Source organism: Kogia breviceps, chromosome 6, assembly GCF_026419965.1.
Source record: "Kogia breviceps isolate mKogBre1 chromosome 6, mKogBre1 haplotype 1, whole genome shotgun sequence".
Lineage (NCBI taxonomy): Eukaryota > Metazoa > Chordata > Mammalia > Artiodactyla > Physeteridae > Kogia > Kogia breviceps.
The window spans coordinates 14,327,623-14,349,792 of NC_081315.1; the positions used below are offsets into that span (position 1 = coordinate 14,327,623).

Sequence of the window (22,170 nt, forward strand, 5' to 3'; positions counted from 1 at the left end):
GTGACCCACAGAAAGCGACCAGTAAATGTCTGAAATTTAATCCAACAGTTGAGTAAAATCAAACCCACAGATCAGCTGCCCAAGCGTTTTCAGTGCAGTATTTTCTATTCCCATCAACGCTCCTTCAGAAAAAGGATAAATTATTAAATCCAAAGGCAGTGATAAATCAATCCATAGTATTAAAGACATCTGATAGAAAAAGTAAAGCGATGAAAAGTCCTGAAGTAAAGAGGCCAATTCCTAGCGTACATCACCCCATCTGCTGGGTTTTTAGGCAAAAAGAAAACAAGCAAAAGCGCTGGCCCTGCCCCTGTGTGATCCCGAAGGAGTCCTAGCTTTGCTGCAGTTGTGAAAGGTGGGACCTTTCTTAATCCCCTCGGAGTTAGTTTACTTTGCATCCTGGGAGCTGAAGACTTTGCATTTGTCTTCTCACACCAATCTGTCTGGGGCTCCCTAGGTGTTCCGCAGGTTTCTGGGGGCTAAAGTTCCTAACCACATCCCTGCTTTCAAAATCAGGAAAATGTCTTACCAGAAAGGAAAACATGAAAAAGCAAACCACACTCATCATACCGGAGACAGCAGAGCACACTTGCGTTGGGCAGCCAGTCCACGGACAGAATATTTATTTGCCAGCTGGGACACGACGCGTATCAAGGACTATACAAACACAGCTAGGACATCAACTTCTTCCAAACTATGGATAAAAGCACTCACTGTCTGACACTCACAGTTATGCTTCCCTATCAAACTGCTGTGCTGACAAGAATTTCACTGGAAACTGACTAGCGCCTTCTCAAATGCCTACCATGGCGGTGATAATAAATACATCACGCTAAAGTGAAGAGCAGCCTATTTGTAAAGTAAATTATTTCCTCACATTAAATGCATCTGGGATTCTGGGGGCCCTGGTACGCAGTGTGTCCGGGCTACAATTCACACACAGAGTTCTGTCACTTCCTCTGTAAGTGAGAATTAATGGAAGAGCAGGGTGACATGTAAATTTTTTAATGAGTGGAAAGTGCTGAATTTGCAGACTGCATAACATTTTAATTTCCCAAAGTCAGGAAGTTCACTGATGCAGACACAATTCTAGGCAGTTCTTGTTTGTAAACTGCAATTTCTAATTTGTCTACTGTGGCATAAAACCTCTTCAACAAGAAGGAATAATTCTAAATTCAGATTTGAACTCTTACATATCTCTATGTGAGACTCCAATCTTCAACTGGGATTAAAAACCAAAGTCTGTAGGAATAGCTGCGGTAACGTAATAATCTACTTGAGTGTATTCATAAGTATATATAATGTACCATTTCTGGACCAAACCACACATATAGTCCTTAGGTTGCTATTTTCAAAAGGAAGAGGTAAGCATGGATTATACCATTATATGCCAACCATAACAGAGCAGATCTTACTACAAATTCATTATAATGATTATAAAAGTTAAAAGTTATCAGGTCTTGGTAATACAATCGTATTTCAACATAAATGGTAAATACGCTTATTGGCTTAGCAGTTTTGGGGATTGTCTTAAGTGCTATTTTTTATTCTCTTGCACCTCTTTCTCTCTGTGTCTAGTGTGTCCGCTCTCTTTCTCCCCAAAACCATTTTATGCAAATCCTATTTCAAAACCATATGGCAAGACCTGGAGCTACTTTCATATAATCTTAGAGATGATATAAAGAAACCTAAATGGGTACACAGCACAAGAGACCTTCCATTATTGCCTTCTGAATAAGATACACTATTCTATAGTATTGTTAAGTAAAAAAACGATCTTATCTATTATTAATGTTAACTTTCTTATACCTGAGATATCAGACATGTGCGCTTATTTTCAGTAGCGAAAAACACTCCAAGTCATCTACCCTTTCTTGTTCAATGCAATCCATATCTCTTAGCATACCTAAGAACTCCAATATTAAATTCTGTTTTCTAATTAACAATGTGCTTATAAACCAATAATGCCCAACTTCTTTCTGTATATTAAGTGATTCTTAACAGTTTTAATTATCCTTTAATAATGCATTCTAGTGAAATAACACCAATTCCTGGAAGTTCTTAATTTGAAAGTGGTGTCTCCAGTGTAAGAACTACTTTTCCAGACCACTGAGGATATACCAGTGTAATATATACATGATATATGTTATACTTAAATAATTAATGTGTTTGGACAGCTTAAAAATTTAGTGGAGCTTCTGAAATTGCTTAAAGACCATGACCTTTTTTCACAAATGAAATTATATAGCATCATATAATGAATCCAATTTACTAAAGAGTTTAAGAATAAGTATGGTTGCAAGGACAGAGTGATATGTATATGATAAGCAACTGGGAAATAATGCAAAACTGTAATTCAGTTCCAAATCCCCATGTCTTCACAATCCTTTTATATATGTACTTGGTTTACTGGCTATAAGTAACTCTTGCCACCAAGGATTTTATACAACTAGGATTTTATACAAGTAGTTTATGCAAATACTTCTTATGTAACCTAATCTAAATCTAATCTAATTTGAATCAATGTGCCCCAAAATTCCCAGGACAGATCAGTGATACTGCTACATCTCAAATAACGAAATGAGACTCCTCTTTCCAAGATCATGCAGTTGTTCTAACCCATCCTCAACATTCCTTTTTAAAAAGTCATTTACAATTATAAGCATAATGAAATACTAAAAATAAAGAATATTGAGAATAGAAAGCATATTGAAAAAGAAAAAAATTACCTGTAATCTCACTCCCATAAATAAATTTCATTCATCTTTTTTCTAAGCTTACTTTTATATAGTTATGACTGAATGCATACATAAATCCATATTCTGCTTTTCCATGTTAAACCACCATAAATATTTTAGTGGCTATATGATATTCCACCTTATGAAAATACCATCTATTACTTAATCATTGCTCTAGCACTGGACTTTTGTGTTTTGCATTTTTTACAATAAACTACAAATAATATGAACGTATTTGGCACATATATTTTAGGTATTCATATTAATTACTTAAAACTTATTCACTGATATACAATTCCTGGATCAAAGGAGAGGAATAATTTTAAAGCTCTTAACTCATATTGTCAAACTGCTTCCCCAAATAATCATAAAAATTTGTGTTCCTATTTGCAAAATACAAGAAATTCTACTTTAGTGCACATTTGCTAACATTTAGCATTATTATATCTTTAAAATATTGAATAATTTTGTAAATAAATAACCTCGAAGTCTTTTGGTTAAAAACTTCAGTTGGCATTGAGGAAATATCTGTATTTTTAAGATGTCTTACACAAAAAATTTGGTAAACAATTTAGAAAACTTTTAATTATCCAACAAAAAATTAAACATTCTAAAAACTATAAAGTCTAAGAAAAAAAAGTATCTAAATTAAAACTATGAGAAAAACCAATCTCTAATATGTGTTACTTAGGCAAAATGGGAAATGGAATTAAGAATGGCCCAATTAGATAGTCAAAGCCATTAACTGGACATTTTAAAATAAAGATAGAACTATATTGTAAGTTCTATTTCTTAACTTTCAATCTTTCTCTATAATTGTGATTTAAGTATGTCTCCCATAAACAATATAAAACTGGGTTTTTCCTATAATTTTGAATTTCCCTTAACAGGTAAATTTAATTCATTTACATTATTATCCTTGATATATGATAATCTCTAATATATACCATCTTATTTGTTTTCATTTAACTATACTTTTTCTTTCTTTTTTGCTCCTTTTCTGCCCTTAAAAATCTTATTTTGAATTTATATATTCAACCTTTATGTGTAGTCTGTCTTAACATTTTAATTGGGACACGTGAATCAGTAAAGCTTAACACAAGTAGTATTACTGTTCTTTTCCTGAACAACACACAAAAATTAGAACATTTTAACTTAGATTACACCTTCCCATCTTCTGTGTTAATGCTGTCTATAGTTTAGTTCCATTTTATTTTTAACTGCCCCTTAACTGGTTCCTCAATTTTTTAAAGAATCGATTTTCATATTTTTAGTAGTTTATTCATTGAGAATTTGTGAGTAGTAAGCTCTATCTTGATTATCTCAAAAACTTTAAATTTTGCTCTCTTGAATAATAAATGTGGGACTTTTCACTCTATCTTCCATGTGTTTTAACTTACCTTTTATATAATCACTCATTTTATCTTTCCTCCTGGTATTCTGAAAAGCTTCATGAGATCTACAATCCAGTTTACCAATTTTCTCTTCAGCTTTATCTAAAGCTGTCTCTGATCTGATGTTTAATTTTCCATTGAGTTCTAACTTTCAATGGATCACATTCCATTTGATTTTTCCCCAAAATCTGTCTGTCCTCTATAATATTCTTTTCTTTCATTTGTGCTTATATTCCTTTTAAAGATAGTTTGTCTTTTTAAAATTTATTTTATAGCCTCACTCAGATTGCTGTAGGAGTCCATGTTATTAAAGTACTAACCTATTTATTATGTTGCCAACTCTCTCTTACAGCAGACTATTCCCTTGGGTGATATAAAACTTTATTTTGTAAATTCATTTCCAGGAGTGGGCTATCTTTATCATAGACCAAGGCACTTGGGTTGTGAAAAGAACTCTAGAAAATGGCTTGCTGTTCACATCCGCTGGTACCCCAGTTTTACTAACTTTATAAACTTTACATACTTTGCTTTTTGTTCCCTGTATTGTATCTTAGACTCCATACCCAGAACTGGGTGTTGGAGTGTGGTTTCATCACAGGTTTAAGTGAAGACTTCGTTTTTCTTTTCTCTACCATGAGATTTCCTATAGCTTCACTGGGCTGATGGGTAAAAAAAATTCTAGTTATTTTTCATGGTGAGAGCAGCCATTTATGAGACCCAGTTTTATTCAAGGTTCTGGCTTTCAACTCAGCCTCAGAACTGAAATCCTAAAGCCTAATCCCTAGGACTTACATCCATGTCTAATGCTCCTCTTGGTTATTCTGGTGTCCACTCTAGATTTGAGTTCCTACTTCATTTCTGCCACTTGAGGATTTCTCTTTCTTTTGAACTTGATATGCCCCCCCCTTCTCTCTCTTTCTCTCTCTCACACACACACACACACACACACACAAACACACACAAAAACACACTCCAAATGTGTGTATGTCTTTTAAGTTTAAACATTTTATCCAATATTTCTACATATTTTGAGTCAAAGGTATTTGTAATGAGAGAAATGGCTAAGGAAAAAATATGTCTGAATATTATTTTGAACAAATTAGTGACTAAACACTGACAGCAATATTTTCTATATATTTCACATTGTATTGCTCTTAAGTACCAATCTGACTTTTAAAATATACTACACTATGTTATCTAGTAACTCTGAATTCTACTGACATCCATTATGAACTCCAAATTTCTCCTTCCTAGCAGTATATCTACATTTATATCCAAATCATTTGTAGACAATTTTGAGTAGATTCAGAGATTGTACTGCCTTCCTAGTTCAATGGTAAGCAGGCTAGCTTTATTTTGAGATAAATAGCTCTTTATCAGTATTGCAATATTATCAGTGCATTGAAGACACTAATTTTCCTAAAGTAAATAAACATTAAATGATAACTCCTAATTGTCAACTGCAAGTTTCTAGCTGTCTTTTCTACTCCCATTGTTTTTCTTAATGCAGACCATGTCCCTCTTACAAGCTTGGTACTTACACTATCAGAAAGCCTTTTGTTTTCCAAAATAAGGACAAATAACATTATCATTTCTTCGAAAAACTTTGGCAGCAATACTATGCCAGAAACACCCAGCTTACTGGTAAACAGAAACTATAGCTTTCATTGTAAAATACTATAATTATTCAGCACAACAGTATCTGAGGTTTTTATCACTGAGGAAATCAATAATAGCACAAACTACAGTTCTCTTTTGCACTGGAGTAGATACAGCAGGGCAGATGAAAGAGTTTATTGACCTAGTAGAGACTGTTATTACAGCAAATCAGAATTATGAAAGGAAACTGCTTTTTAACTAATCAATTCAAACACCCAAATGTTCCAGGCTAAGAGGAGACTTGACAAAGAAATAAACAAACAAAAACAAACAACAAGTAACACCTCTTGTAGCCTCATTTCCCTTCCTTACTTACACACACACCTCATGCTATCATTATTGGTAAACATCCAATCATTAGAAAAAAATTCTATTAATGCTGTAAGAAATCAGCTAGATGCTAAGGGGATGCTGTGTCATGAAAGTCTTAACTTGAATATTTCATGCTTGTATTTGACAAATGTCATCATTTATAATGTGTCATTTGTGTAACTAATAAAAGGCCCAATGTTCCATCTTGCAGCTTTGTACTCCTTGTTAAATACGTCGCTTTAGGAATTTTTAAATATGCACAATAGAAACAGTAGGCATTCAATCGCCCAAAGTTGAAAAGTATAATATTGAGAAAGGGAGTGAGAGAGAGAAACTTCAAATATTGCTACTTTCAATCACATGAATCAATTGGTTCAGCACTAAAAGGATACTAAATTATAAAAATGTTAAAAAATAACTTGTGTACGGTATGTTTTCATTTTAATCCTCAACTCAGACTAACACCAAGAGGAACACACCCTGGATCTCTGGATAGATGGTTAGTAAAAGAGCTGTATTCTTTTCATTCTGTGTTTCTGGTACAAACTCAGATGCACAGTAGTTGCTCCCAAATCACAACCAGAAGCTGTGCTTTACACCCAGCCGCCGTCTGTTCTCAAAGAATACCATGTACCGTGGACAGAAAAATAAGAGGCCCACCGGATTTTTATTCTGTGTCAGCAATGTAATTACCTACTTGTATTTTAAGTAAGGTTTCTTTTTAAAGGTCCCCGTGCATATAGACTCTGGAAAGTAAACAGAATTTCATAGATGTGCTGAAAATAAAATACCTTATTCTTAAATGACAAATACAAATACATCTGGTTGCTCATATCCCACAAGCAATCTGTAATGTGTTATAAGAAATGTCAACGTTTGGCTGCCATTAGTTCAGATCCAAAGACAGCAACACTGTTTGATCTGTTCATGTTATAGGTGTGATTTCAGAACACTTCTAAGTACCTTAATTCATGGTCATAAAAGGGATGGTAAAGTTTGTACATCTAAGGGCTCCTCAATAGAGGAGTGAGAGTCTGCAAATATGGAAATCAAACCACCATCTCATTAAGAAAATCTACGGAAAAAAGCCATGAAAAATGTGGAACATTTAGCTTATAGCACCTGTAATATTCTTGAGCCAATCTTCTACACCCATTTTTTAAAATTTATGTTTTATAAACATGAGTCCCTTCGGATAAATGTTATAATTTCTAATACAAACCCAGCATTTTCAAGGTGTTGTGAAGATGTTCACACTAAACACTTATAAACTGGTAAATCTACTTGCAGAAATATTTCCTGTCCTTATACATACATTTTAAATTTCATGGACACTGGTTCAGTAACAGCCATGAATTAGAAATAAATAGCTTACTTTTTGGAAGTCACGTGACTCTATGAGGAGTTTAGGGTGCCCTTTTGTGCACTATAATAAAACTGAGTAGCACTTCCCTGCCCTGAAAAGAATGACAGCCCCTCCATGGAAACAACTAAATCCCTTTTTGCTCATGGGAAAGCAATACTGTGTGTGTCATTTGTTAACTGGATACGGTTATTTTTCCTTCTGGGTTCTGGGAGATTCACGTTTTTCAATTTTGACAGAGAGCCATGATATTGGTATAGTACTGCATTTTTGTTTAAGAAATTTTTATTTTTTGGTATTTCCTTTAAAGAAATCCAAATGGTTAAACCCCAGACCTCCCCAGTACCTGTCATTTGCGCAAAAAGACTTACTCTGCATGCACAGACCATCCGTGCAGTTCTTGGACTGCAAGACGAGGCCGTCGCAGTCCTTGCCTCCGTTCTTGGGGGCTGGCGCCGTGCACTCCCTCCTGCGCCAGTGCGTGCACTCGGTCCCACACGTCGACCACTTGCTCCATGGGGTCCACCTGCCATCCACTGCCACACAAAAACCAGCATTGGGTCAACGGGAGAAGGAGCTTTTTGAGGGCAGAGAGGAGCAAAGCGCAAACAGAAACAAAACACCACCAAACACGGAAGAAAATGCCCCCCGAGGGACACTGCATTCAGTGTAACTGCTGAAGCAGTGCATGCGCTACAGATACTGTGTGGGCTCTTTGAACTTCCCTTATGAGGCGTGTGACTATTTCTTCACTGACCAAGCAAACAGAAGCTTAATGGGCCACACAGAAACCAAAGCTGTCACCGGGAGCTGCATAAAAGTAAATCCTGGCAGTGACCCTTTCCCTATTAAAGGGGAAAAGTCTGGATTTTGGATTGAAAATTAGGGAACCTCTTTTTGGATCCAAGGTTCCTTCCTGCATAATGTAATGTGGGTGGTGCAAATAAACCTCTGTGGGGTTCAGGAGAAGAGCCTGGTAGAGTGTGGAAGAAATCCATCCATCCATCCATCCATCTACCCACCTACCTGCACCCCTCATCTACAACCTATACACTCTATTTTTTCATCCATGCTGCTTGATTCTAACATCGTCTGCAATGACTTCTTGAAAAGACTATATTATTTTCCATTTATTATTTGATGATTTTGTTCCATTATTTGATGATATATGTTGCTACTTTTATTTTTAAAATAATATTTAAGCACATTCCTAATTTTTTCCTGTGATTCAGTCATTTAGAGTAGATTCACTTTCTTCTTAATTTTTGTGCTTAACTTGTTAGTAAACTTCAGTGATAAAGAGCTAAGATATCTATTTTATTTATTTTTGTTTGTTTGTTTTCTTTTTTTTCTTTTTTTTTTTTTTTTTTCTGTATACGGGCCTCTCACTGCTGTGGCCTCTCCCTTTGCAGAGCACAGGCTCCGGACGCGCAGGCTCAGCGGCCATGGCTCACGGGCCCAGCCGCTCCGCGGCACGTGGGATCCTCCCGGACCGGGGCACGAACCCGTATCCCCTGCATTGGCAGGTAGACTCTCAACCACAGCACCACCAGGGAAGCCCTAAGATATCTATTTTTAAAACACACAACTTAAGTACTCTAGTACATTCTTTAAAGGTTCTTATATAAATAAGAGAAAAATATTAAGAGTTAAATTTTTAAAAATTTCCCTGAAATACATAAATAATCATCTAGGATTCAATGTAAGACAATCGCAAAGATCATTTATTGAACATGCAATGTACACATGTTGTGTACAATGTACACAGTGTACACATATTGACAGAAATTAGATCAATTTTAATAATCTACCTAGTTTGGGAAATCTGTGTGATTTCATATTCAAATTATTGTGTAACTATATGTATTATGCATATTATGTATAGAGATATAAATATGCCCACATGAAAAAATGATGAAAGTATTAATATTTCAATCGTACAGTTAGCTATATAAGCAACTCCCAGCTATCTGAAGAAAAAACATTTGCTTTAACCTAAACCATCCCAAAGTACATATACAAACACACATTTCTATTTCAACTAAATGCTCAGTGCATTTCTAATTGTGGGAGTCATTACTCAGACAAAATATAGGAGCGTACAAGAGAAAATACTGAAATTCTTAGCCTAGCTAAGTGTCAAAGTTTGTTCCGTAAATAAAAGCCCTCAAAGGGTTCAATGCGGGATACTGTTTTGATATTCGGAAATGAAAACAGGAATATAAAATTTATATTATGGTTTTTCTCTCCAGTTCACTTCTCCAACCCATCTCTGAGAAAGTTCTACTAAAAGGATGAACCTGACGGGCTTCCCTGGTGGCGCAGTGGTTGAGAGCCCGCCTGCCGATGCAGGGGACACGGGTTCGTGCCCTGGTCCGGGAAGATCCCACGTGCCGCGGAGCAGCTGGGCCCGTGAGCCGTGGCCGCTGCGCCTGTGCGTCCGGAGCCTGTGCTCCGCAACGGGAGAGGCCACAACAGTGAGAGGCCCGCGTACCACAAAAAAAATAATAATAATAATAAAAATAAAAGGATGAACCTGACAAAAGTTAGGTACAATAAAGGGAAGTAAATAGTCTCTGTATCTAAATAATGAAAGTGACAATATAATAGCTACCCCAATGGAATACAATAAATGTATGGGTTATTTCAAAATAATTTTAGCTTAATTTTTTTAATATATTGTATAATTGGACATTTTAGTGGGTTTTGGTTTTGGCAAATATTAACTTCAATTTACCAAAGGATAAGAGCTTGGGACGACGTGAGATAGCACAGAAAGATTCAGAGGCAAAGGGATGCAATCTTGCTATAGGTACCACTGCAAATAACACAAAAATAGGTGACCAACCTGTATAGATACTAGCTGACTGCACTGTATTTTCAAAATCCATTAGCTCATGTGTCACAAAGCTTAGACTTCCTTTTAATTCATTCCAGATGTTTTATTTGCCTTTGCCCAGAAACTGACACCAAATATCAAGTACTTCACCTAAAACATTTTCTAAATTTCAGTTCCAATTAATGTCCATGGCTTTCTGGAGATCAAGGGTTGTTATCCTAAATGTGTGGCTTTCAATGCTGCTCAAATGCCCTGAATTACAGATCCTGCAACCTCGGCTCCAACAGTTTTGTTGACTAATAGACAGGGATTATGTTCATGTGTGTTTAATCTCTTGTTTTATACTCTTTTGTATGTTAGGGTAATAAAGTTAAGTACTCTCTTGGGGGAAAAGACTTGAGGTCCCAGCAATATAAGCACTGGATGGGATGACGGATTTAAATAATGTTTACCACACACTCCGGTGAAGAATAAGGCTTTGTGGGACTTCCCTAGGGGCACAGTGGTTAAGAATCCGCCTGCCAGTGCAGGGGACACGGATTCGAGTCTTGGTCCGGGAAGATCCCACCTGCTGCGGAGCAACTAAGCCCGTGTGCCACAACTACTGAGCCTGCGCTCTACAGCCTGTGAGCCACAACTACTGAGCCTGCGCTCTACAGCCTGTGAGCCACAACTACTGAGCCCGTGTGCTGCAACTAGTGAAGCCCGCATGCCTAGAGCCTGTGCTCTGCAACAAGAGAAGCCACTGCAATGAGAAGCCTGTGCACTACAATGAAGAGTAGCCCTCGCTCGTTGCAAGTAGAAAAAGCCCGTGAGCAGCAACAAAGACCCAACACAGCCAAAAAAAAAAAAAAAAGAATAAAGATTTGTGGGCTTCCCTGGTGGCGCAGTGGTTGAGAATCCGCCTGCCGATGCAGGGGACGCGGGTTCGTGCCCCGGTCTGGGAGGATCCCACATGCCGTGGAGCAACTAAGCCCGTGAGCCATGGCCGCTAGGCCTGCGCGTCTGGAGCCTGTGCTCCGCAACGGGAGAGGCCACAACAGTGAGAGGCCCGCAAAAAAAAAAAAAAAAAAAAAAAAAAAAGAATAAAGATTTGTATATATACCCTAAAGCTTATTTTTAGAGTGGGAGGAGACATTTGGAATGAGAGCGCTGGTACTTATTTTTGGAATGGGAGCGCTGGTTTGCTTACCTGGGCATAACGTGGTGCAGGCTATCTTCTGCACACTCTGCCCTTCACAGAAGGCACCCCCATTGAGTGGGGCTGGGTTGGTGCATGTCCTTGTGCGCTTCTGATACCCTCGTCCACAGCGGCTATTACACACAGACCACTCTGTCCAGGTAGACCAGCCACCGTTTACTGGAAAGAGATAAAAAATAAAATGTGAATTAAACATGTGTGCATACACACAGAGACACACAAACCACACACAACACATAAAAGTTGTATCCCAAGTGACCATAAAAAAATCGAAAACTTCAAACCTATAAGAGACCCTGGATATCATTTCACACATATATACAATGGAATATTACTCAGGCATAAAAAGAAATGAAATTGAATTATTTGTAGTGAGGTGGATAGACCTAGAGTCTGTCATACAGAGTGAAGTAAGTCAGAAAGAGAGAAACAAATACCATACGCTAACGCATATATATGGAATCTAAAAAAAAAAAGGTTCTGAAGAACCTAGGGGCAGGACAGGAATAAAGACACAGATGTAGAGAATGGACTTGAGGACACGGGGAGGGGGAAGGGTAAGCTGGGACAAAGTGAGAGACTGGCATGGACACACATACACTACCAAATGTAAAATAGCTAGCTAGTGGGAAGCAGCTGCATAGCACAGGGAGATCAGCTCGGTGCTTTGTGACCACCTAGAGGGGTGGGATAGGGAGGGTGGGAGGGAGGGAGATGCAAGAGGGAGGAGATATGGGGATATATGTATATGTATAGCTGGTTCACTTTGTTATAAAGCAGAAACTAACACACCACTGTAAAGCAATTATACTCCAATAAAGATGTTAAATAAAATAAAATAAAATAAAATTGCAGAGCTGAAGAATCTAAGCACGAGATAAATAAAATGAATTATCCACATCTATTTACCTATTCAGAAAATAGGACTGTGTTCTCCTCTCCTCAGCCAGTGTTGTTTTTAAAAAAAATCCTCTTACCCAGTAAAGCTCCAAAAGTTACTTTTGGCAACTTATCTCAAATAATATATGTTTACACCCTTATACCGAGGCTGCTGAGTAGCTATGAAGCGTGGGAACTGATAAAATCATTTAGCCTTTTCTTAATAACAGATGACGGATTATTTTTCTTCAGCATATGTAAACTTTATAACCTTTTAAGCACTTTTAGTTAGTTTCATTAATAAGTGAATCCAGTTTTTAAAGAAGTCTTGATAGCTGGATTTTTAACTAATTGAGTATCTATTTGAATGAATTAGCAATGAGTTGATGTAACTGAAATAGACACCTATTTTGTGTATAAAGGGATTTACGGTGTTTGATGGAGCTGCCAGTATAGGTGCGGTGATAACCTACTCCCTAACACTATGTTCACTACCTCTGGAGATCTTGCTCTAGAAAATACTCTGACATACTTTTGCACTTCAATATATGAGTCTGTGAAATTATTTTAATTAAGCAACTTCTAACAAAAATTATTTGCTGGTGGTTAAAACACAGCACAACTAGTATATGTATCTGCTTCCTGATGGTAAAGAAGAGTGTTACTCAGATAACACAAACCTTACATGTGAACATCATATGCCCATCATCTCCTTCTCTAGAAACTTATGCAATAGACAATAATCATGAATGTGTTATACATACAGACATAGACTATTTTTCACTGGAGAGTTATTTTTTTATATAAAGATAAACTGAAATCAATTGTGAATTTCAATAATAGGAACATGGTAAACATGTATGTTCGTGAGCTTGACTCCTAGGCAGCTATTGAAAATGACTCAGTATACATGCACCCTCTGTTCATAGCAGCACTATTCACAGTAGCCAAGACATGTAAACAACCTAAATGTCAATCGACAGGTGAATGGATAAAGAAGATGTACAGGGACTTCCCTGGTTGTCCAGTGGTAAAGAATCCGCCTTCCAAAGCAGGGGATGCGGGTTCGATCCCTCGTGGGGGAACTAAGACCTCACACGCCGTGGGACAGATAAGCCTGTGTGCTACAACTACTGAGCTTGTTCACCTCAACGAGAGAGCCCGCATGCTGCAAACTACAGAGCGCACATGCTCTGGAGCCCGCACACAACTAGAGAGAGAAAAACCCACATGCCACAACTAGAGAGAAGCCTGCACGCCGCCACGAAGAGCCTGCGTGCCGTGACAAAAGATCCCGCATGCCTCAACAAAGATCCCGTGTGCCGCAGCTAAGACCCGATGCAGCCAAAAAATAAATAAATAAAGGGGAAAAAAGGGCTAGCCGCCACAGCCTTATTTTTAAAAAAAGATGTGGTACATATACACAATGGAATACTACTTGGCCATAAAAAAGGACAAAATAATGCCATGTGCAGCAACATGGATGTACCTAGAGATTATCATTCTAAGTGAAATGAGTCAGAAAGAGAATGATAAATACAATATTACTTATAGGTGGAATCAAAAATATGACACAAATGAACCTATCTATGAAACAGAAACAGAATAAGGGATATAGAGAAGAGACTTACGGTTGCCAAGGGGGAGGGGGGTGGGGGAGGGAGGGAGTGGGAGTTTGGGATTAGCAGATGCAAACTATTATATAGAGAATGGATAAACAACAAAGTCCTACTGTATAGAACAGGGAACTATATTCAATATCCTGTGATAAACCATAATGGAAAAGAATATGAAGAAGAATGTGTGTGTGTATATATATGTGTGTGTATATATATATATGTATAACTGAGTCACTTTGCTGTACAACAGTAATTAACACAACATTGTAATTTAATTATACTTCAATTAAAAAAGAAATTTTAAAAAATGATGCTGTAGAAGTCTATTTAATAGTACATGGATATTGCAGCATTATGTTTTAAGTAAAAAAATATATTTAGAACCCTTATGTTAAAATCCTATTTATGCTAAGAAAATTCCAGTAGTATACATATCAATCTTTTTTAAAGCTACCTCTGGATGACAAAATGACAGGATTATAGGTATTTTTTTCTTTGAAAGTTTCTCTGTGTTTCCCAAATTTTCTATAATGAATATATATATATATATTTGCAACCTAAAAATGATGCTAACAAAATTAAATATATACAACAGACTCTAAAATGAAATACTGGTTACATATATATGTTTTTCTGTGGAATACTAGTGAGTCCAACCTATGAGCCTTGGACAACTTATTTTACAAGGCCATGAAAAGGACAGGCAGATGTTTGACAGGTAGAGTTGCATTTAGTATTCCAAAAAGCAATTTAATCCACTCAACTTCACAAAACTCCAAATGTCACGGAACTGTCAGTATAAATTGCTTACCAACACACTGGCAAGCCAATATCATAAACTTTTAGGGAAAGACAGGTCTTGAAGATGCTAGGCTTATCCCCTCGTTTTACAGAGAAGGAGATAGGGGCTCCGAGCATTCTGTTTAAGTGGCCAACTGAAGGTCAGGTGGTGATAGAACTAGGCCTGGAACGTAAGACTCCTGACCCCTGGTCCCATGCTGTTTTCTAAACTCAAAATGCTTTAGTTACTTGTGTTTGATTCTTCCTAAAGACAACGTTCAGCCTGTGCTTATGGATACTGAAAGCACGCCGTACGTAGGAGAAGAGATCGACATGTATATTAAACTTCTATGTAGAACATCTATTTAGATGTTCTATTAGTTATTTACGACTGGTACAAGCTGTGATGTGCCCCGCTTCTCTTTTCCATTTCCAATGCTGTTAATTAAGTCGTTCAGAGAGTTTAGAAAAAGACAAAGTGGGAAATGTTTCATTGTGACTTAAGGAAATTTAACTTCAGAGTATTCAGAGGATTTTTAAAAAATCTTATGCATCTGTCCTGCAATGAAAATGACAGTTTTGTTTTTTGGTTTTTTTTTTTTTTTTTTTTTGCGGTACGCGGGCCTCTCACTGTTGTGGCCTCTCCCTTTGCGGAGCACAGGCTCCGGACGCGCAGGCCTAGCGGCCATGGCTCACGGACTTAGTTGCTCCGCGGCATGTGGGATCTTCCCGGACCGGGGCACGAACCCGCGTCCCCTGCATCGGCAGGCGGACTCTCAACCACTGCGCCACCAGGGAAGCCCGAAAATGACAGTTTTAAAGCATCACTACATTCAGCCTTTCGAACACACCACAGTGGTTTCTGTTCTCCTATCACCCGATAGCACGAGGACACATCCAGCCAAATGGCACTACTTGCTTAGGTAAGCAAGGGCCATGAGCCACAAACTCGGGGCTGTCCTTCCTTCGTCGTCATGTAGACAAACCTCCTGGAGTGTCACTTAACACTGAAGCGACCGTGAAGAGCTCCCTTACATTCTAAGTGGTAACCATGTCATTCCGGAGGTGGCAGAACCTCAAAATATTTCTCAGCGCCATTCAGTGTCCTGTGAGACAACAACTCATCAAGAATATGAAGACCTACTCTGTATCTAACACTGTGAGAAATACATAAATTTATAGGGCTGTTCTCTTAGTCTACCAAGGAGCTTAAAAGCTTAGCCGGGCAGATAAAAGCGTCACGGGGGGCTTCCCTGGTGGCGCAGTGGTTGAGGGTCCGCCTGCCGATGCAGGGGACACGGGTTCGTGCCCCGGTCCGGGAAGATCCCACATGCCGCGGAGCGGCTGGGCCCGTGAGCCATGGCCGCTGAGCCTGAGCGTCCGGAGCCTGTGCTCCGCAACGGGAGAGGCCACAACAGTGAGAGGCCCGCGTACTGAAAAAAAAAAAAAAAAAAAAAAAAAAGCGTCACGTGCTGCAGCAAAACCGGGGGCAGCATCGTTTAGTACTTCTGGAGAAATGATAGGCTTAGTGATGAGATGGATTAGAAAGGGCCGGAGAGGGGAAGAGAAGCTTTCTGAAGAAGTCATCATGTTGAAACTTGCTACAGGGTTAGGGTCAGGGCTGCTTGGCAACAGCAGCCCCTTATGGAGAGCGGGAGGGCCTGGGGACACAGGGAACCGCCCTGGTACTCAGCTGGACTGCTTTCACTTTCCTGTAAACTGACTGACAAAGGACTAGGGGTTTCTAAGTCTAGTTTTTCTATGAGCATCAGGAAAGCAGGTAAACCTCACCGACCACATGAGAAGCTGGAAGAGAGCCGCAATGGGGGTTGGAAAGGGGCCTCTTCAACTTGGTGTTTTAAGATTAAAATGAGAAACTGCAGTTTGACCTCAACTAGATTGAGACCCCCAAAAGCTCACTCACCGTAGACTATGACAGTTGCGGTTGTGCTTTTCCTCTTGGCGACGATGTTTTTGGCAACGCAAGTATAGTTCGCAGTATCTGAGAGGCGGGCCTGCTTGATGATGAGGTTGTGATCGATAGTAATATAAAAATTCCTGTCTTCAACAGGATCGATGATGTCTTCATTTTTCAACCATTCCACCTAAAGATGCACAAGAGAAACAGATGAATTCCCAGTATGGATCCCTTGATGGCTGTCTGTCCTAACTTTTGTTTTGCAGTGTGAATAACATTGTTCCACGCCATGAACTTCTGCAAACCGGAGGAAGTAACTTTCTGAGGTCACATTAAGTATCACTCACCTGCCAAACATGCTGATTCTGTCTGTACTACATTATTCTCAAATGTCAATGACCCAACTGGGAAATACAGTGCTCGAATTGTTTTCCACTTTGCCCTCCAGGCAGGAATTGGGGATATGCGCTGCCAAGTTCAGAACCCAATCAAAAATAATAGGCTAAGCATTTCCAACGGAACTCAAACTTTTGCTATGTGATTTGTTTACTCTTGGCAACTTACCTGCTGCTTTTCAGCAAAGAATATAAGGACTATTAACAAAGCTCAAAAGGCACCTTAGATATCGTGTAGCTCTAATAAAACAACATTGGGATGATTTATGTGTAACACATGGATTAAATTCCCCTAAAAGTGCACTTACTTTAAAAGACAGCAAAAACATATTTAGAGATGTATCTAAGCCAAAATCTTGGGAGGAAAAAAAAAAAGGTTTTCTACTAACTCTCAGTATAATCTAAATAGCATATAAGTCATGGTCAAATCTCTCCTTTTGTCTATCTCTAGCATCAAATCTTTGGCTCATGGTTTGCTTCTGGAGAACCTAAGACATGACTGTTCAAAACTACTGAACTATTTTTCCTGTGCAAATATCAGTTTAGCAACAGCAGTGTTACCCTTACAGAATGAAAGGAGGGAAATATACCTGTATAAGATGTTCTTATGAAGGATAAACTATTTCTTGTTCCATAAATTGCTTTTTCCCCCGTATGCACAGGTTTTTCCATAAAGCAAAACAACGTTGATATTTACCACACTTAAACTTTCCTTTTACATTAGTGTGGATACCTATACAAGTAACCTTTAGTGATAGGGAGTCAATAGTATTGCCATTTTCAAACTCTTAAGGAGCTTCCCTTGCACCACAAGAGGTCTGAAAATTCATCTCTAAATCTGTCAGTGGGCTGGATGTTACACAGCTCTAAATTACATCTAACACAGGGACTCTAAAACAATGCTTCCCTAATGCTTAGAAGAGAGGACAAAATTTAAAGGGAAAAACAAAATACAATCATCTTGAAATAAACATATGAGGATGTAGATAAGAGTAACTATTTGTAATGACGTAAATTCTGAAATAGCTAAACAGTGTTGATATTTACAGTAATGGAAGTGAGAAAGCGTGAAATCCATCTAAAATAGTGGAGTTATATTATTATTATTATTATTTTTGCAGTACGCGGGCCTCTCACTGTTGCGGCCTCTCCCGTTGCGGAGCGCAGGCTCCGGACGCGCAGGCTCAGCGGCCATGGCTCACGGGCCCAGCCGCTCCGCGGCACGTGGGATCCTCCCGGACCGGGGCACGAACCCGCGTCCCCTGCATCGGCAGGCGGACTCTCAACCACTGCGCCACCAGGGAAGCCGCAATAGTGGAGTTTTAAAACACGCATTTTGTTTTCAATAAAGACAGCACATTCCGTCCTGTGCTTGGATATATTTGACAAGAGATGCACACTCACTTGACCTGGATTTTCTCAAACTTCGGCCCTAAATGTGTGGTAATACGATCTTGCTACAAATGCAAGAGGAAAGGGAGCAAGATTCGGACTATTAGAAAACTGCTCGATGATAATTGAAAGCTGACGTTAATATCTTATGAAGCTAATCTTTACACAGATTATCTTTGCTGTTTGAAAGAAAGCTTTCCATTTACAGAAGGTCCTGTTGGGCTCCCGATTTGTTCTTAGATCCCTCGTGGTGGTGGTGGTGGGGGGGGGCGGGGGCGGGGCGCGCACACGCATGCGCAATTTTCTTTCAAGGATCCATACCTTCTACTTGGCTTTGAAGGATGGCCCTCAGGCTCCTAGATGTTTTGCTTCTTAGTGCCTAGGGGTTCACAGCTCCCACCCCCCAACTTTCTCCTTTGCTGTGACCTCACAGGTGTGGAAACAAGCGCTGTGTCCAATCAGGTTGGAACCTGAGTTGTTACTCTCCAGAGTTGCCCTGCAGGGCGCGCCCTGAAGCTACCTCCTCTAGACATCTCCGAAATGTATGCTTTCTGGGCTCCTCCTTTTCTCTCCTGCTTGCTCCACCCACTTCCGGGACTCTCCTGGGAGCACTTCTATAGCAAACCACTTGCATTCAAACCTCTGCCTCGTGATTTGCTTCTGGAGAACCGGGTCTAAGTCAGGACTGTTCGAAACCATGGTTTCTTCTATGAACATACTACTTAACAACAGTAATGCTATACTGATAGTCAGTGACACAAAGAGATCCCAGGGGATACTGCAAACCACCTGTTTATTTGAAAAGTTTATTACACGGAAGGAAACAAGGATTCTGCACTGCTGGCAAAACATTTAAAAAGACTTGCGTGATTACTGGGTATATGATCTCTACTTTCTCATACGTGACTCCGTTATTTTCGTCAGGTGTCTCTCGTCAACATCGGAGCAGTGATTATGACCTGAGATTCGAGCACCCCTAGAAATGCTGAGGCAGTAACCCTGGACCCTGTGAGGGACATGGCCCTCCTCCCCTAATTCTGGCTTTCACCCAGGGAAACTCTGCTTCGATTTATTCTCTACACTGGGCTTGCCTGTATGACTTTGAAGAAACAATGACATCTACAGAGAGAAAAGAGCTGTAGGAATGAAGAAAGGACCCAAGGACTCGGGCTTTTAGCAAGATGCCCCCCTCCCAGTTCCCTATGGCCCAGAACTCCCAGTCTTGTTACCAAGCCCTGTTTTGAGACCTGACCTCCAGGAGAAGCTCCGGTCTGGACCACAGGTCATCACTCACCTCCTGCGCTAGAATCACCATCTTGCTCAGCATGTCTCCATCACCCACACTCCAAAACTTTTGAAACCCTTCCTCACTACCTTGGAACACGGCACCAACATCTTGCAAAATTTCAACCTCTGTTCAGATTGTTTTCTTCGCTTTTCTCTAACTAAATCCCAGCTCCTCATGATGCTGCTGTTTCTTCTAGAGTCCTTTCAAGTGGGGACGTCTGATTTCCCAAACCCAACGTACCACGAGGCCTGGGGATTCAGTAAGTGTCCTCCGTGATCCATACTGTCTGCTCTACCTTCACATCCTTGCAGTGCAACACGGCTGTGCAAAGCCATGTCGAGTGGCGTAATCATACGTTCACGAGGACAGAACTCAAGTGGGCCCTAAATTCTGCCAAAAGATGGTACGATATTTTCATCGTCTGTTCACTGTCCCACACTCCTAGACAGCTATTTCACACCTTCTCCACTCTGCTTAAACACTACCTCCCCCGCTATCCTCACTTTCGGCCAATGACCAAGATTTCCATGTCACGGAGAAAACTGACAGTCACCAGACATCTCCCAAAGCTCCTACTTACTACCCACCTACCACCCCTGTTCTGCACCCTCCCTCCCTCTTGTTACTAGGGCAGCTCTCTGCTTCCTGTGTGTCACCTCTCACTCGTAGCCTACATCCCTTTCCTGTTCTTTTTTTTTTTTTTTTTTTTTTGCGGTACGCGGGCCTCTCACTGTTGTGGCCTCTCCCGTTGCGGAGCACAGGCTCCGGACGCGCAGGCTCAGTGGCCATGGCTCACGGGCCCAGCCTCTCCGCGGCATGTGGGATCTTCCCGGACCGGGGCACGAACCCGTATCCCCTGCATCGGCAGGCGGATTCTCAACCACTGCGCCACCAGGGAAGCCCCCTTTCCTGTTCTTATTCAAGGGCAAGCCCCAGAAATTCTCTCCTCTCACATCATTACTTTCCCACTACACAGAATCATTTCCACCAGCACACAGACACGTGGTTACTTTTCACAACTTAAAAGAAAATCCCTCCCCACTCATTTCTGCCTTCAGTTATTACCCCCACGTTCGCTTGCTCACCTTGAAAGACGCCTTGGAACACTTGTGTGTACATTCTCTCCAGTTCCTGTCGGAATCCACTCGAATTCACACTGACCTCCACTGTTAGAACTGCTCTCTTTCAAAGGTACCAATGACTTTCACTTTGTTCGATGGGCTGGTGAGGTTTTAGTACTTGACTCAGCCGCAGCATCTGACCCCATCGGTTTCTCCCTCCTCCTCGCCTGCCTTCTCCAGACGGGGCACTTTCTTAGTTTTTGTCCCATTCCCCCCCAGCCCCCATTCCCCCACAGCTTCCTTGGGTTTAGGTCTGTTCTCCCTGGGTAGCTCTGTCCTTGGACCTCTTCTTTTTTCAATTTTCCATCCATATTCACTTTCTTGGTGAGCTCATCCAGTCTCATGCAGATGACTCCTAAATTTATCTCCAGTCTAGACCCCGTCCTTGAACTTCAGACTCATATATCCAGCTGCCTTCTTGCAGCTCCACTGGGTTGTCTAATAACGGCCTCCTGAACTGCCCTCCAAACCTGTTCCTCCCACAACTTTACCCGTCTCAGTTAAGGCCAACTCCATCCTTCTAGCAGCTCAGACAGAGAGCTCAGGCTTGGCCTTGACTCCTCTCTTCCTCTCTCTCCCCTGTGTCGATCTGATGTCAGAGCAGCATATCAGAATCTAACCACTTCTTGTCCCCTCAGCACCACTCCCTTCCCCGAGCAGGTCCCCGTCACTTCTCTCCTGGACTGCTGCAACAACTTTCTGTCTGGATCTTTACTTTTCCCCTTGGTCCTAACATCTGTCCTCAACACGGCAGAGTGATCCTTAAGCCGTAAGTCAGATCATGCTATACCTCATCTACAACCCTCCAGTGTCTCCCAGTACTACTCAGTGTCAACCCCCAAATCCCTACAAGGACCCACAAGGTCCTGCATCACCAGGAACCCTGACCTCTCTGAGATCACCTAGTTTACCCTCTCCCTTTCTCTCACCTTTTTAGATGCTGACTCCTTTGCTGGTTCTCACGCACATCAGGGCCACTCCCGCCTTGGGGGTGCTGAGTCTGTCTGCTGGTGCACCTGCCTGGAATAATCTTTCCCCCAATAAGTTTGCTCTCTTCTCTCCTTCAGGTCTTTACTCAGATGTCACCTTCTCAGTGAGTCACTTCCTAATCAACCTTTAAAACTGCAACACCTCCCTCGGCCTATGCTTGCAAATCTCTCGCTCTCTTCTGTTTTCTTCATCTCATATAGTCTGTATTTTACTTGTTAGTTGTCTCCTCTCCCAGAATGTAAGCTCCACAGATTTGGGTCTATTTTTTGATCACTGTTACAG

At 40.3% G+C, this 22,170-nt stretch overlaps 1 protein-coding gene across 2 annotated transcripts in view; it reads right to left on the bottom strand.

Moving 5' to 3' along the window:
- UNC5C (unc-5 netrin receptor C) overlaps positions 1-22,170 on the bottom strand; it is a 392,714-nt gene that overhangs the window by 59,259 nt on the left and 311,285 nt on the right. For both annotated transcript variants that reach the window (XM_059066537.2, XM_067035523.1), the window contains exons 5-7: positions 16,709-16,889; positions 11,498-11,665; positions 7,838-8,002 (exon numbers count right to left, since the gene is read on the bottom strand). In XM_059066537.2, the coding sequence (XP_058922520.1) occupies positions 7,838-8,002; positions 11,498-11,665; positions 16,709-16,889 (514 nt within the window). The remainder of the gene's footprint in view (positions 1-7,837; positions 8,003-11,497; positions 11,666-16,708; positions 16,890-22,170) is intronic.